The following is a 14,500-nucleotide window of genomic DNA, read 5'->3' on the forward strand; positions in this document are numbered from 1 at the left end:
TTTCCATCTTTGTGTGCACAAACCCTCTCTCCACACACATAAACAGATTTGTTGAACCATCTGAACCTAAGTTGCCCACATCATGACCCTTCACATCTAAATACTTCAGCACGGGTCCCCTAAAAGGAAGCACATTCTCTAAGTCCATGATTCCCTTGTCACTCTTAAGAAAATTAAAAACAATTCTTTAATATCATCTAATAGCTGCCCCTTATTGAAGATTCTACAATTCCTAAAAATACTTTATGTCTTTCCGTTTCTTTAATATTACAAGAGTCACTCCCTTTTCAAGCCATTTTCTGTATGTGATGCATTTGAAAAATACTTTGTTTCAGATTCTTTTAAGAAGTTCCTTTTCTGCTCAAACCAGCCCCAGTCTCTTCCTGTTACAAATCTGGTCTGGTCCACACAACTCTCCTTCCTGAAGGAGCACATCCACGTGCACAGGAAGGTGACTTTCCCACGTGCTCAGAAAAGAGTAGTGATTCTGAGAATGGGCTATGAAGTCAGAGGGTCTGGGTTGGAATTGAGCCCCATCACTAGCTGGGTCAGGGCAAATTACTTAACTACCGTGAGGGTCAGCTTCCCAAACTATTATTGCTGAGTACTGCCCAAATTATTACGTGAAAACACGTAATAGTAATAATAGTCTCTACTGAGTAGAGTTGTTGGGAGGATTAAGTGAGTTCATGAGTGTAAAGGGCTTAGAATCATTGTCTCGATTGTTGTCTGGATACACTGGAAATGCCGTGCAAAGGCTCTCTTTAAAGATGCAACCTCTTCCTGGTAAGTCCTCCCAATTCCTCCCTCTGTAGCTCATTAGTTTCCTAAGAAAATAGCCCCTGATGGAAGATATTACAGGCATACTTCATTTTATCGTGCTTCACAGATACTGCATTTTTTTTTTTTTTTTTAACAAATTGAAGGTTTGCGGCAACCTTGCATGGAGCAAGTCTACCGGCATCAATTTTCCAACAGCATTTGTTCACTTCCTGTCTCTGTGTCACATGTTGGTAATTCTTGAAATATTTCAACTTTTTTTTATTATTATTGTATTTCTTATGGTGATCTGTGATCAATGATTTTTTGATGTTACTATTGTAATTGATTTGGCATTTTTTTTTAGCAATAAAGTATTTTTAAAATTAAAAAAACAAAGAAACAATGACTAAGGAAGGTGGTGATTGACTTCCCCCGCAAACAGTCCATCTTGGGGGAGGCAGGGGGAGGCAGCTCTGCCCTGGTTTCCTTCTGTCTCGTTACTTTGCCGTAAGCTGAGGAGCCTGGTCTTCATCTACGTTGTTGAAGTGGGCTCACCACCCTCACGGCTGCATGCTGCTGTGTGGAGGACAGGCAGCTTCCTTTTAAGGGTATAGCCTTGAAGTTGTACACACGCAATATTAGCAACTGTGTTTTCATGGATGCATGATTCTCAACTCTCAAAACTTAGAAAACAGTTCTATTTCTCTAAAGCGTTGAACTTTTCTAGCAGTTTATTCTGTGCTTCTGTTTAGTTTCAGTATGCTTCTACTTAATTTGTATTGTCCTTTGCATTTACAGTTTGCCATTTAGACCACCTGTTTAGCTGGTGACTTAGATTGCCACTAGGTGGCAATATTGGTTTTACATTTAAAGACACCTAATTAAGCAGTATCATCAAGCAAACCCCTCTCCCACAGCATCTAATCTCCGTGATAATAAATGGAGTCTAGACTAAAGCAATTGGAAACCTCCCTTTAATTATCAGATAGTCTGTTTTTCTTATTCTGAAATTCTTTCCTAGCATGGAAGCCAGCTATGAGTACTGAAGTAGTTATGACAGAACTTCGTTTTAGCACTTGGATTTAATTTGCTCACAAGATCCAGGGTGTACTGTTATGACTTAGGTAATTTCGTATTTGGGTTAACAAGTCTTTTGGTAGTTGAAATGGCTGGAAAGATTTTACAGTCTGCAACTGTACATGATACTGGTTCCTTTTTTTCTCTTTGTAGAGTTCTTTATGTTATGTATGTGATTTAAAGTTGAATTTATTCCATGAATAGCATCTTGGAGATCCACAGATTGTCGAAAGCTCACACCGGGTCTGTAGACAATACCTGGGGCCATGATGAGCTACGCTGACCTAGAACTACATGAAAACAGAGAAAGAAGATTAACTGCAGAGAATTAAGTGCTGAGATGCACAAACTATAGGGCAGCAAAGTCACTTGGAGAGGCAGGTAATGGCTCCCTAGTTGCAGCGTGACTGGAACTTGTTTTAAGAAACTGACATATTCTTGAAAAAGAATTGACAGCCTCGTCATCAGCTGGGGAAGACGAGGATGGCCAAATCTGGGGCAGAGTTGTCAGGGCATCCCCAGCGCTGTGGCAGGAGCGGGCTGGCTTCTCTGAGGGGTCAGCCCCATGGTTTGCCAGGTACGTGCTGTGCCTCTAATGGGACAGGATGTCACCTGCGACCTGAATCATGAAGTCTTCAGGTTGCAGTTTTGGTTTTCTCCACCAATTTGCCCACCACGAGCATTCACCACAGTTGCTTAGTGAGGGAGGAATCAGCCATAAGTTTTATCATCTGAATATTTATCTGATAGTCCAAAATATCTCTTCCACACCACCAGATGTCTAGAACTGCTGTTTATTTATTCATTACTCCTGTCGGGTTGCACTTGACTACGAAATCTGCCAAAAATTAAGGTGCAAAAATTTAATGGTTTCTGCACTTAGGCATCTGCTTCTAGCTGTTCTCTTTTGCTTTGGCAAGTCATTGCCTACGCCTGTTTTGCCTCAAGGTGCTAAAATGTGGTCTTATTGAAAACACAAATGTTTTTCATTCTTCACATGTGAGTATAGAAACAGGAGCCTAAGCAAACTTTCTATCTGAAACATAACACTGTACTCGGAGCTGTTACCAGAGTGGTGAAGCTGTTTCCCTTGTTTTCTGAAACAATCTGGGTCATTGTGAGTTGTCACTCCCATTTCCAGGTTTGATGCTTATAATGCAGTTCATAATGGTTTTGAAGTCTATAGTGATATAGTTCTTCTAGTCAGGAAGCTAGCAGACTTTACCAAGTGCTTCCTATGTACAGAGAACCATTCTGGATTGCTGTGGAGCAGAGTTAGAGAGAAATTAGAAAAGATACTCTAGTTCTTTGAATTACTTATAAGATAGATGGTAACGATCTCATAATAGAAATGACTGTATCATTAAGTAGAAATTAGAAATCCAAAATAAGTCTATTAAAATGTCTATTCAACAAATATTAATTGCACATCTGTAGCTAATTAGGTACTTTTGAACGTAACAGGACATCTCTAGACAGTCTATGGGGCCCTTGAGAAAGACGATGGTCATGAAGCTGTTTAGGAAGTAGAGCGATATGTAAACAGTACATGAAGGAAGACTTTTATCAGATCAGATAGGAGAGACAGGAAATTAGCTGGAGGGATGTTGGTTTGGAACAGGGAACCAGATCTGGAAGACGAAGACATGAATCATCAGGAAGGTTTGCTTTTGGGATGCTAGGGGACCTAGGATTTGTTCGGGGGGGATGAGGAAAGCATGTTTTAGCAGGAATAGTGATCCTTTTAGATCAAACTGGATGGAAAGTAGAGCTGGTAATATGGTTGACCAGTACAGGGTTCCTAAATGTACATCTACAGATAGAAGAATGCAGATTTGGAAGAAGTGCTACCTTTTTTCCGGAGTGTTTTCTCCCTGCATTACAGATGGAAGGGTAATGTGAACTTACAAAGATTGACTATTCAAAGAGGTGCATGAACAAAAGCCCGGTGGAGGTAAGGCTAACAGAAACCCATAAGGAGAGTTTGTGTGACAATCTCTGAATTAATCAGGCACTTGAGCGTGTTTTGTTTTAAACACCTATTATGTGCATGGCATCTGTGTGTCAATTGCGATTTGACTTCTGCTTTTTGAACTTGAAAAAAATTCCTTCTTGGGTGAATGTCCGTGTGAAAATTCTTTTTTTTTTTTTTTTTTTGTTACATGAAATGGGCACAGACAGCTCAGTCTCTGGCGAAGACTCTGTTGGAGAAGCTTGGGTTTATGTTGTGATGGAGAGGCTGTCAAATGAGAGTTTTTTTCCCCTTCTGGGACCTGGGATCCAGTAACCAAGGCTGATCCTAGATTGACATAATTTTTACTGCACCTTCAGAAATGTATCAACACTAGCTTAAAATTATAGAAACCATTAATGTTCGCCAAAGGAATTTCAAAATAAGATTAAATTGGAAGCAATAAAGGAGAGAGGAGAAAGCATCATTGTGTTTTTTTAAAACTAGGTTCTAGTGACATAAAGACTCATGCACATTTTGAAGACTCTGAAGTATGACCTTAGCACAAGGCACAGGTCATGTATGGTTGGGGAATCACTTTGAATGGGAGACAGGGAATAAGTCCCTGTAGGAGTGACTACTCAGAGAGAGGGGACAGGCTGAAGTTAGAATGAAGGCAGGACTCGAGGGAGGGGCAGAACCACGGATAAGTTATGGATCCTTTTTTTTTTTTTTTAACATCTTTATTGGAGTATAATTGCTTTACAATGGTGTGTTAGTTTCTGCTGTATAACAAAGTGAATCAGCTATACGTATACATATATCCCCATATCTCCTCCCTCTTGCGTCTCCCTCCCACCCTCCCTATCCCACACCTCTAGGTGGACACAAAGCACCGAGCTGATCGCCCTGTGCTATGCGGCTGCTTCCCACTAGCTATCTATTTTACATTTGGTAGTGTATATATGTCTGCGCTGCTCTCTCACTTCATCCCAGCTTACCCTTCCCCCTTCCCGTGTCCTCAAGTCCATTCTCTACGTCTACGTATGGACCCATTTTTAAGGCATCCTCCAAATACAGAAAAGAAAATTCAGAGGTGGGTTAGGCTTATAAGGTTTTCTTTTTGGGGAGGAGGGTGTGGTGCCCCTGTAAATTTCATTTTATGGCGATACTGGATTACATTTTCTGTTTTAGGCCAAAAGGGGCCAGACTAGCTGCCTAGAAACCTTCATACTCTGCCTTCCCACAGCTAAATAGCTTCTGAAGAGAACAGACACTTCCAATTTTGTTGCCTTCTTTTGTGGTATGAACTTTATTTAAAAGCTGGCAGAATCACAACCTTACAGATAAATGATTCTTTCTGCTTATTCACAGAAAGTTTTGGAAATCACTGTTTTCTCAAGAAGAGTTAGGTCTTGGCTCATTAGTTTAAAAAACCTCATTTCCATGCGATAAGCCAGGAAAGCTGGGAGCAAAGCCTTTCATAGATTAGCATGAAGAAGCTTGAGAAAATGGCCTTGTGTTTTCTAGTTTTAGACTTTTTTTTATTGGCAAGGAGACAACGTGAGGTGCTTCATTAAAACGTTAGCCGTGAGAGTCGAGTCGCTTTCACAAAACTTTCCTTTTTAGGGGAGAGCAATTGGATGCTTAATTACTTAGTGAAAGTTTGTTTTTTGTTGTAATCAGTAGGTGTTAAGTAATCACATTAAGTTATTAAAGTGGAGTTCTTACTACGTTGCTGTTGAGTAAGAATTTATGCATCCATTTACCAAATCTTTGTGGAATATTTGCTTAGGCAAGGGCCTGGGCAAGGTGCTCCAGGAGAAAACAGAGCAGTGAGACCCAGCGCACTTCCTCAGGGGCTTGCTCAGCTGTAATGAATTCTTCACACCATGTTGTGAACGTGGGTCTCTGTTTGGCGCCCAGCATTTGGACACCTTCCCTTATTGGAGATTTCTACCTGGTGTGAATCTGGTGGGAGTGGGCTTGGCCCACTCAGGACATCAGAGGCCAGACTCGGGGTCTCCCCAGCTCATGGAGGGTGGCCAGCTGGCTGTTGCCATGCAGGATTCTGAGTCTGGAGCTAGGGACCCATACAAGTGGTTTATTTATTTATTTACTTACTTTATTTATTTATACTTGGTTGTATGGGGTCTTAGTTGCGGCAGGTGGGCTCCTTAGCTGTGGCTTGCCAGCTCCTTTGTTGTGGCATGCAAACTCTTAGTTGCGGCATGCGTGTGGCATCTTAGTTCCGTGACCAGGGATCGAACCCGGGCCCCCTGCATGGGGAGCACGGAGTCTTAACCACTGTGCCACCGGGGAAGTCCCAAGTGGTCGCTTTAGCTCTCACTCTCCTGGTGGTGACATCGGTGCCCAGGGGACCAAGTGAGGTGGCCGTGCATGCGTGCACGTGTTGGAGGAGGCCAGTGCTCTGGGGCGGGTGATGCCCTGCAGGGCGACCCTCTCCCGGTGAGTCACGGTGGAGGGGGGCCCTGCCTGTGCCACCCCCTGGGAGGCTCGTGCTGGGGGCGGGGCCCTGCACGTCACTTCCTGCAGCCGCACGAGCACCCGCCGTGAGAACCCAGGCCAGGCCGCAGCCCGCCCGCCCTGCCGGGAAAGGTCGGCGGAGGCTTTGTCATGACATTTGAACTGAGCCTTGAAGAAACAGGAAGAGTTTGCCGGGGCGACTGTGAGGGCCCCCACTGATGGAGAGAGTAAATCTTGGGTCTCGCAGGACGTTGGCAAAGGGGTCAGCTACTCTGTGAGCTACTACCATGAGTTCACATTTGGGGAGGTGGGCTTGGAGGCACTAGTGAGACACCTAATACGCGGCGCCAGGGCCTGCAGTAGAGACCCCGGAGGAGGGTTGGAAGCCATAGCAGTGACCACAGCTGACGTTCACCGAGCGCTCACCGTCACCGGTACTTTACCTCGCGCTCATGTCAGTACGCTGTGCCGCCTTCAGGTGTCAGCTCATCTAAGTCTATGAAGTGGTTTCTGTAATTCTCCCCATTTGCAGAGAGGAAACGGGCTTAGAGGGATTGAGCGACTTGCCCACGCTCACATCACTAACGAGCAGTGCGGCCAGGCCTGCGTCTCAGTTCTGATCTGCCTGCTGACACACAGGTGGGGCCTTAATCACGGGGCCAGGCGGCAGATCGCTGCGGCTGCTGTGTGCAAGTAATTCAACGCCAGTTCGTACAGTGGTCTGTGCCCTCTCTCACCTTACCCGGCTTTTTTTTTTTTTTTTTTTTTTTAAATACCATTTATCCTTGGCATTATATTCTACATATATTTGCTTATTGCCTGTATCCTTCATTAGAACTTGAGATCCAAGAGGTCAGATCCAAGACTCTGCCCGGTCTCTTCACAGCTGTTTACTATGTTCCTAGAACAGCGCCTGGCACATAGTAGTTGCTCAGCAAATATTGTACAATCATAATAATATTAATAACCATCACATGCAAGCTTGTGCCAAGTGCTTGGCGTGTATTAGCTCACTTGATCCCCAGGACTGTTGTGACCCCCATGTTAGAGATGAGATAACAGACCACAGGCAGGTCTGGGAACTTGATCGAGGCTGCAGGGCTCAGAAGAGCTGCAGCGAGCACTTTGGCTCCAGAAATCAGGTCCCTACGTGCTAAGCTTTATTGCCTTTCATGAACGAGTGAATGATTAGTTAAAACAGAGTTGTGTGAGCTATAAAAATGTACATAGTAATGCATTTCAAAGTAAATATTTAATAAAAAGAAATTATATCAATGATGAGGTGATATTTTTCTCTTGTTAGAAAATGACAGGTTTCTGGGGAAAAAATATATTTTAACATAGGCTCAGATTCCTGGAATGTTTGCTATTATGGCATCACTGTAATCTCCTGGTCCACATGTGAATCCTGGGTTTTTAAGGGCTAGTAAATGTGTCTGATACATGTTCCAAACAGGATATTATATCCTCATAAGATAGACCTACTTCTTATGGAAGAAATAACAATAAACAGATGTTAATTTTTGTTATGATTTATTTGTTGGTCTAAAAGCTCAGTTCAGTGCCTAAGAACTATGTAATAGTTGGAATTTGGAAATACCGTTGAACTGGAATCAGTCTTAAAAGCAGGATTCAGTCCTTTAGAACTTTTGCCTAATACTGAACAAATATCTTGGGTTTTGCTTTCTGATTTAGTACTTGGTCTGAATAATGAGACCGAATTAGACCATAAACTTATGTACTTAAGGTATGGACAAGTAACAAATATTGGGAAATAGTCTGTTGACAAGGGAAGAGGCCAGCATCATGGAGTTAAATTAGTTGAACTTTCTCCAGACAGAGGCAGAAAGACTAAAGTGGTTCAAAACCAAATTTGCCTAATAAAGTTATTTATGACATTTAAAATATTAGTCTGCCTTGATCCATGTTGGCTTTTTCATTCATACTATTTCTAGATATAAATTTTTAGTGATTTCTGCCTACATATCAAGAATAATGGGTTTTCTCCATTCTCAAAGCATTTTTAGAATGCTCAGCTATGAAATCAAAACCCTTTCCCAAATGAAGATGATGAATATGTATGAGAACCAGGTAATGAAGTACAGTGTTGGTTTTGAATTTGTTGGTTCTCAATAATTATTAATGGCATTAAATATGAATATGCCTTGATAAAAAATGTTCAAAGGAAGTACTGCCTGAAGGTCCAGTAGGCTTTCTGACTTCAAAATGCTTATTAGGATAGCAGTAGATGCCGGTGATGGAGATAAAGGTAGATTTTGGTTCAACAAGACAAATAGTGTTAACGTAAGATGTTTAAATTACTGTGATCAACTTTTTCTTTTTTTTTTCCTTTTCTGTCATTTACCCATATTTGATTATTTGTATTTTTAGTCCCTTTATGCTTGCCTCTGTTATGGTGTTATCTCATTTTTGATAGAATTTTACCTTCAACTTTTAGGTTTGAAATAGTTTCATGGTTTGGTGAATAGGCATCATTTAGATTGCTGACAGGCATGACTGCCTTTGTTATAGCTTTTAGCTTTTATTCCGAAGGGCTCTGTTGATAGAACATTTTCTTACTTTTTCCTTGATTTTTCGTTTGAAAACTCTTCCTTATTAATCCCTGCAATTACATACTAAAAAACTCTCTTTTCATCCAAAAATGCTGTCAGGTGGTGATGTGGCATCTTTAAGGAGGTTTAAGTCTTGTGGATAGAACAGACAGTAGATATAAAGAACATAAATTATTACAATCCCGAGTGGTAAGAACTGATATAAGATCATTTGATGGAAAATTTTATTGTGACCTTTTAAATTATTTTATCTTAGAGGTGCCAATACATATGAGTATGTGTGTATCTAAGTCTGGGTCTGTGTGTGTGTATTCACACACAGAATATATACACACAGACACACAAACATACATGCATATATATATATGCACACATATATATAAAACAAGAATAAAAGCTCTTGGTCCTTTTTGAGGATTAGTAGACAAAAGTTTATTTATAAGTAGAATGGCTTTGGCTTAATCAAGAGTTAATCAAGACCAGGTTTCTGAGTATCAGGGGAGGACCTATTTTATATTTTTGAGACAAAGGTATTCACACATACTTGGAGATAGTTATCAACATAGCATACTAGTTTTTGAAATGTTTCTATTTGGAGATACAGGGGTACAGGAGACTTGATTGCCATTTTTGTGTTCACCAACTGAAGCAAATACAAAATCCAGGCATGTGATTTAGTAAACAGAAAGTAATGGAGATAGGAAAGATTGTAACCCACTAGTAATCCAGAGAGTTTATTTTAGTCTAGGATATAACTCCTCCTTTGCGCTGACTAAACCTTTGCCTGCTGCAAATTGTCATGACAGAAGGTATTTGTAGGCCTGCCTCTGCACCTCTGCCAGGAAAGTGCCCTCACAGCCTTTCTGCAGAGGTTACCTGTCTGGGTGTAATACTTGTTGACATCACTTGTATAGTTCCTAAAACTCGGAAGGGTGGTTCTTGTTTGGTGACCACATTTTCGAATTTATTTTTGCTCAAAACAATTTTTTATTTAAAATATATTTTAAAGCATATATGTAATAATTTCATCCTTCTGACCCAAATATTTTCATTTTTCTGGCTCCTTTGCAGTCTCTATTCATCTGTGATTTTGTTTTACGTGGTTGGAATTATGTGTTTTAACATTTGACAGAAAGACATTCCCATTGTCATAACGTCTTCATTATTATAATTTAAGTTGCTATATAATAGCTCATTTGCAACTTATTTTCTTGTAAGACTTCTTTTAGTGTTTGCTGTGTTTCTTTTCTAGCTAGTTCATATTAGCTAGTTCATGCTCCCATAATTATTTGAAAGTTTTATGCAAATATTAATGTTACTAGTTTTCTTCACACATGATTTTTGCTCTTATATAATCCTCATGAATATGTATGTGTGTGATATATGTGTATATATGTATATATGCCATATGTATGTATAAGCATATAGCTATATATGCATGTATATGTATAGACATGTATATATATATATGGCATATATATGTATGTGTATACAGCATATAGCTAATATATGTGTATATATATACACATATACATATAGCAGTTTTTGAAAAGACAATGAAAATTACTTCATTATTCAGAATCAACAGTAGGAAAGCCCAGATTACATTGGGGAGCTGCTAATTCAACCTTTAGGAGTTTGCTTTTTCTCTCTGACGTGCCATATTGTTAGTGTGATTTAACCTTTGATTACTGTTTTTACGTTTCATATTTGTACACGGCAGTTAAAAAAATACTGCATGCGATGAAGAAGTGAGGCTTATTTGATATCCCGAAGATTTATATTGGAAACCATTCTTTTCTTCTTAAATAATAAACTTATGTGAACTTAAAGAATGGTATGGCATCTACTTTAGTGTGGTAATATTTCATATAGTTAAGCATGTATTCTTAAAGTCTTTTGTAACAATTACCGGGCTGTAGGCACTACAAAACACAGAATATCCTACAGTTTGTTGGGGGGTGTCCAAGCATATTAGGTGTCTGGGTTTTGACTTGTCTCAACTTGAAATAGATTAAATAGTGCTTAACTTCAAAGCTCACATTTATAGCTTTAAAGCTATGACTCTCTCTCTCTCTCTCTATAGTAGAGCAGGTATGTATATGTAACCGTAGTTGTGTCTATTTCTGGATCTTAGTTCCTCCTAAGTTCATAAATTTTGATATTCCATCATTACGCTATTGCTGTTGTTGCCTGAATACTTGAGGATTCTATTTCTAGTGTTTAGACCCAAAGCGCTTCATTATGATGGTGTTTTAGTGTTTTTTTTCTTCACTTGAGGTAAATTGGCTATTATATCCTCTCGTTTAGCCCGAAGTGTTTTATTTTCCATGTGCTTCCTCTGTTGTGTACACAGAGAAAGCTGTCTTTATGCCTCTGAGTTTGCCCTGACTTCCGCTGGCCTCTTGCCTTCCAGTCCCCTTTGCACGTCTGCAAATTCCAGGTCTGCTCCGGGTGTCACTGGAGACCCTTCCTGGAGGGCCTCTGCGCCGTGCGGAGCCTGGGGGCTGAGGAGGTTGTGTGGCTTCAGCTAAAATCCTTCACTTCTAGTAGCTCCCAAAGGGAAGGAAAAAAAGACGAGTAGGAAGAGCAAAGCGTCAGATCTTTAAAAATACCTGGTTTTAAATTTGAGTCTTTTTAAGAAATTGTTGCGGTCATATTGTGTTTTTTATTTGTTTCTCTGCTTTGATGATTGTTTCTTCAGGAAGTCCCCAGAGTCCTCCTCCTTCACCAGCTGGCTCAGCAGGAAGGCGCGTGGACCATACTTCCGTTGTTACCGCAGTACGTTTCACGTGACACGTGCTCATTATTGGCATCTCTACCTGACGCTCGTAGGCTCCCTAGTTTTCTTACTCAGAGGGTGTTTTTTCCTCAGAGTCAGGAAGTAAAGTCAATTTGGACTCTATGACCGCTACTGTAATCGGATTTCTTGGTGATTGATTCTTTTTTTTTTTTTTTTTCCTGTTTCACTAGGCAGTGGGTTTTATTTGAATTAATCTACACTGACCGTAATTCCCCAGCTCCTTACTGTTTGTCTTGTATCTAAAACACTTCTTCCCAAGCTATACATCATAAGTACTACTTCAAACTAGTTAGGTATTTCTTGGATTTTTTTACAATTACAAAAATGATTCAGTTCTCTGAGTCTCCCGTTTTTATATCTAGTGTACCATGTGTCTTTAGAACTACTTTAACTTAATATTAGAGAAATTAGATATGTTTATAGTCAAACTACATTATTCATAGTTTAAGCATTGATGATTGATTCTTAATCATGAATCGCTTTTATTTTTAAATATGTTTCTTTCCTAAAAGATATAATGTCAATATATTTGATATTTTATTTGAGAATTATGTCTCTTCTGAATTGGGGTTTGTCATAGAAAGAATTAACTTTAAGAAGTCTAGCTGTTTCATAAACCATTAGTATCTGGCTTTCCTATAAGCTTAAACTATACATGGAAGAAAAATATTATGGGAAAAAAATCCAGATTTCTTGCCATTTTGTATGTCCTTCATCCGTTTCCTGTTTATCAGTTTTAAACCTTATTATAAACTCACTTTATAAAGGTGATTACTATAACCTATTTGTTTTTGTCAGCTTTTCTGTAACATATAGCAGAAATTCATCATGGATTTTCTTCTGTGAAGAAGAGACAAGAATACAAATTCCACAACTCTTAGAAGCACTCAGAAGATATGACCCATCAAAGGTAAATACAATTTCAATACAAGTGTTTTTATTTTGGAGAAAATGCTTAAAAGAGGTTTAATTTTGATTAAGAGGTTTTTCAGTCTAATAAAAACACTTAATTTAAAATTAAGAAGAATGAGGGCTTCCCTGGTGGCGCAGTGGTTAAGAATCCACCTGCTAATGCAGGGGACACGGGTTCGAGCCCTGGTCCGGGAAGATCCCACATTAAAAAAAAAAAAAAAAAAAAATTAAGAAGAATGAAATAGGCTGCTCTTGCCTTGTGAAACGGAGCACATTCTGTCTATGCAATGTGTATCTCTCTCAAAAAAACCTGCTTTCACTTAAAAAAAAAAAAAGAAGAATGAAACAACAGTTGAATATCTGGAAGCAATGTTAAATATTTCTCTTTGATGTTTGGAGCTTTCAGAAGGATGGAACTTAAAATGAGCCATTTTTAAATGAAAAAAATCTATTTATATGGGTTATCAATTGTAGAGAATTAAAAAACTATTGATATAACCTAGAGTTAAGAAATAAATTTAAATTGGTTATTTCTCTTTATCAACAATGACCACATTATTTTAGACAAATATTTTTTGAGTACCAACTGTGTATCAAGCACTATGATAGCGGAGGCTAGGACAGACAGACAAGGGTCCCGACTGCCTGGATGGTACAGAGTAGCAGGGAGAGGAGGGACCATATACCATATTCTTGGATTGGAAGAATTAACATTGTGAAAATGACTCTACTACCCAAAGCAATCTACAGATTCAATGCAGTCTCTATCAAACTACCAATGGCATTTTTCACAGAACTAGAACAAAAAATTTCACAATTTGTATGGAAACACAAGAGACCCCAAATAGCCAAAGCAATCTTGAGAACGAAAAATGGAGCTGGAGGAATCAGGCTCCCTGACTTCAGACTATACTACAAAGCTACAGTAATCAAGACAGTATGGTACTGGCACAAAAACAGAAATACAGATCAATGGAACAGGATAGAAAGCCCAGAGATAAACGCACGCACCTATGGCCACCTTATCTTTGATAAAGGAGGCAAGAATATACAGTGGAGAAAAGACAGCCTCTTCAATAAGTGGTGCTGGGAAAATTGGACAGGTACATGTAAAAGTATGAAATTAGAACACTCCCTAACACCATACACAAAAATAAACTCAAAATGGATTAAAGACCTAAATGTAAGGCCAGACACTATCAAACTCTTGGAGGAAAACATAGGCAGAACACTCTATGACATAAATCATAGCAAGATCCTTTTTGACCCACCTGCTAGAGAAATGGAAATAAAAACAAAAATAAACAAATGGGACCTAATGAAACTTAAAAGCTTTTGCACAGCAAAGGAAACCATAAACAAGACCAAAAGACAACCCTCAGAATGGGAGAAAATTTTTGCAAATGAAGCAACTGACAAAGGATTAATCTCCAAAATTTACAAGTAGCTCATGCAGCTCAATAACAAAAAAACAAACAACCCAATCCAAAAATGGGCAGAAGACCTAAATAGACATTTCTGCCAAGAAGATATACAGATTGCCAACAAACACATGAAAGAATGCTCAACATCATTAATCGTTAGAGAAATGCAAATCAAAACTACAATGAGATATCATCTCACACCGGTCAGAATGGCCATCATCAAAAAATCTACAAACAATAAATGCTGGAGAGGGTGTAGAGAAAAGGGAACCCTCTTGCACTGTTGGTGGGAATGTAAATTGATACAGCCACTATGGAGAACAGTATGGAGGTTCCTTAAAAAACTAAAAATAGAACTACCATATGACCCAGCAATCCCACTCCTGGGCATATACCCTGAGAAAGCCATAATTCAAAAAGAGTCATGTACCAAAATGTTCATTGAAGCTCTATTTAGAATAGCCAGGACATGGAAGCAACCTAAGTGTCCATCGACAGATGAATGGATAAA

The 14,500-nt window shown here is 39.4% G+C and overlaps 1 protein-coding gene across 1 annotated transcript in view; it reads left to right on the forward strand.

The window, feature by feature from the left end:
- B3GLCT (beta 3-glucosyltransferase) overlaps positions 1 to 14,500 on the forward strand; it is a 117,473-nt gene that overhangs the window by 41,724 nt on the left and 61,249 nt on the right. The window contains exons 7-8 of the mRNA XM_068526504.1: positions 11,555 to 11,631; positions 12,452 to 12,563. Coding sequence (XP_068382605.1) covers positions 11,555 to 11,631; positions 12,452 to 12,563 — 189 coding nt within the window. The remainder of the gene's footprint in view (positions 1 to 11,554; positions 11,632 to 12,451; positions 12,564 to 14,500) is intronic.

This window comes from Eschrichtius robustus, chromosome 18, assembly GCF_028021215.1.
Source record: "Eschrichtius robustus isolate mEscRob2 chromosome 18, mEscRob2.pri, whole genome shotgun sequence".
NCBI lineage: Eukaryota > Metazoa > Chordata > Mammalia > Artiodactyla > Eschrichtiidae > Eschrichtius > Eschrichtius robustus.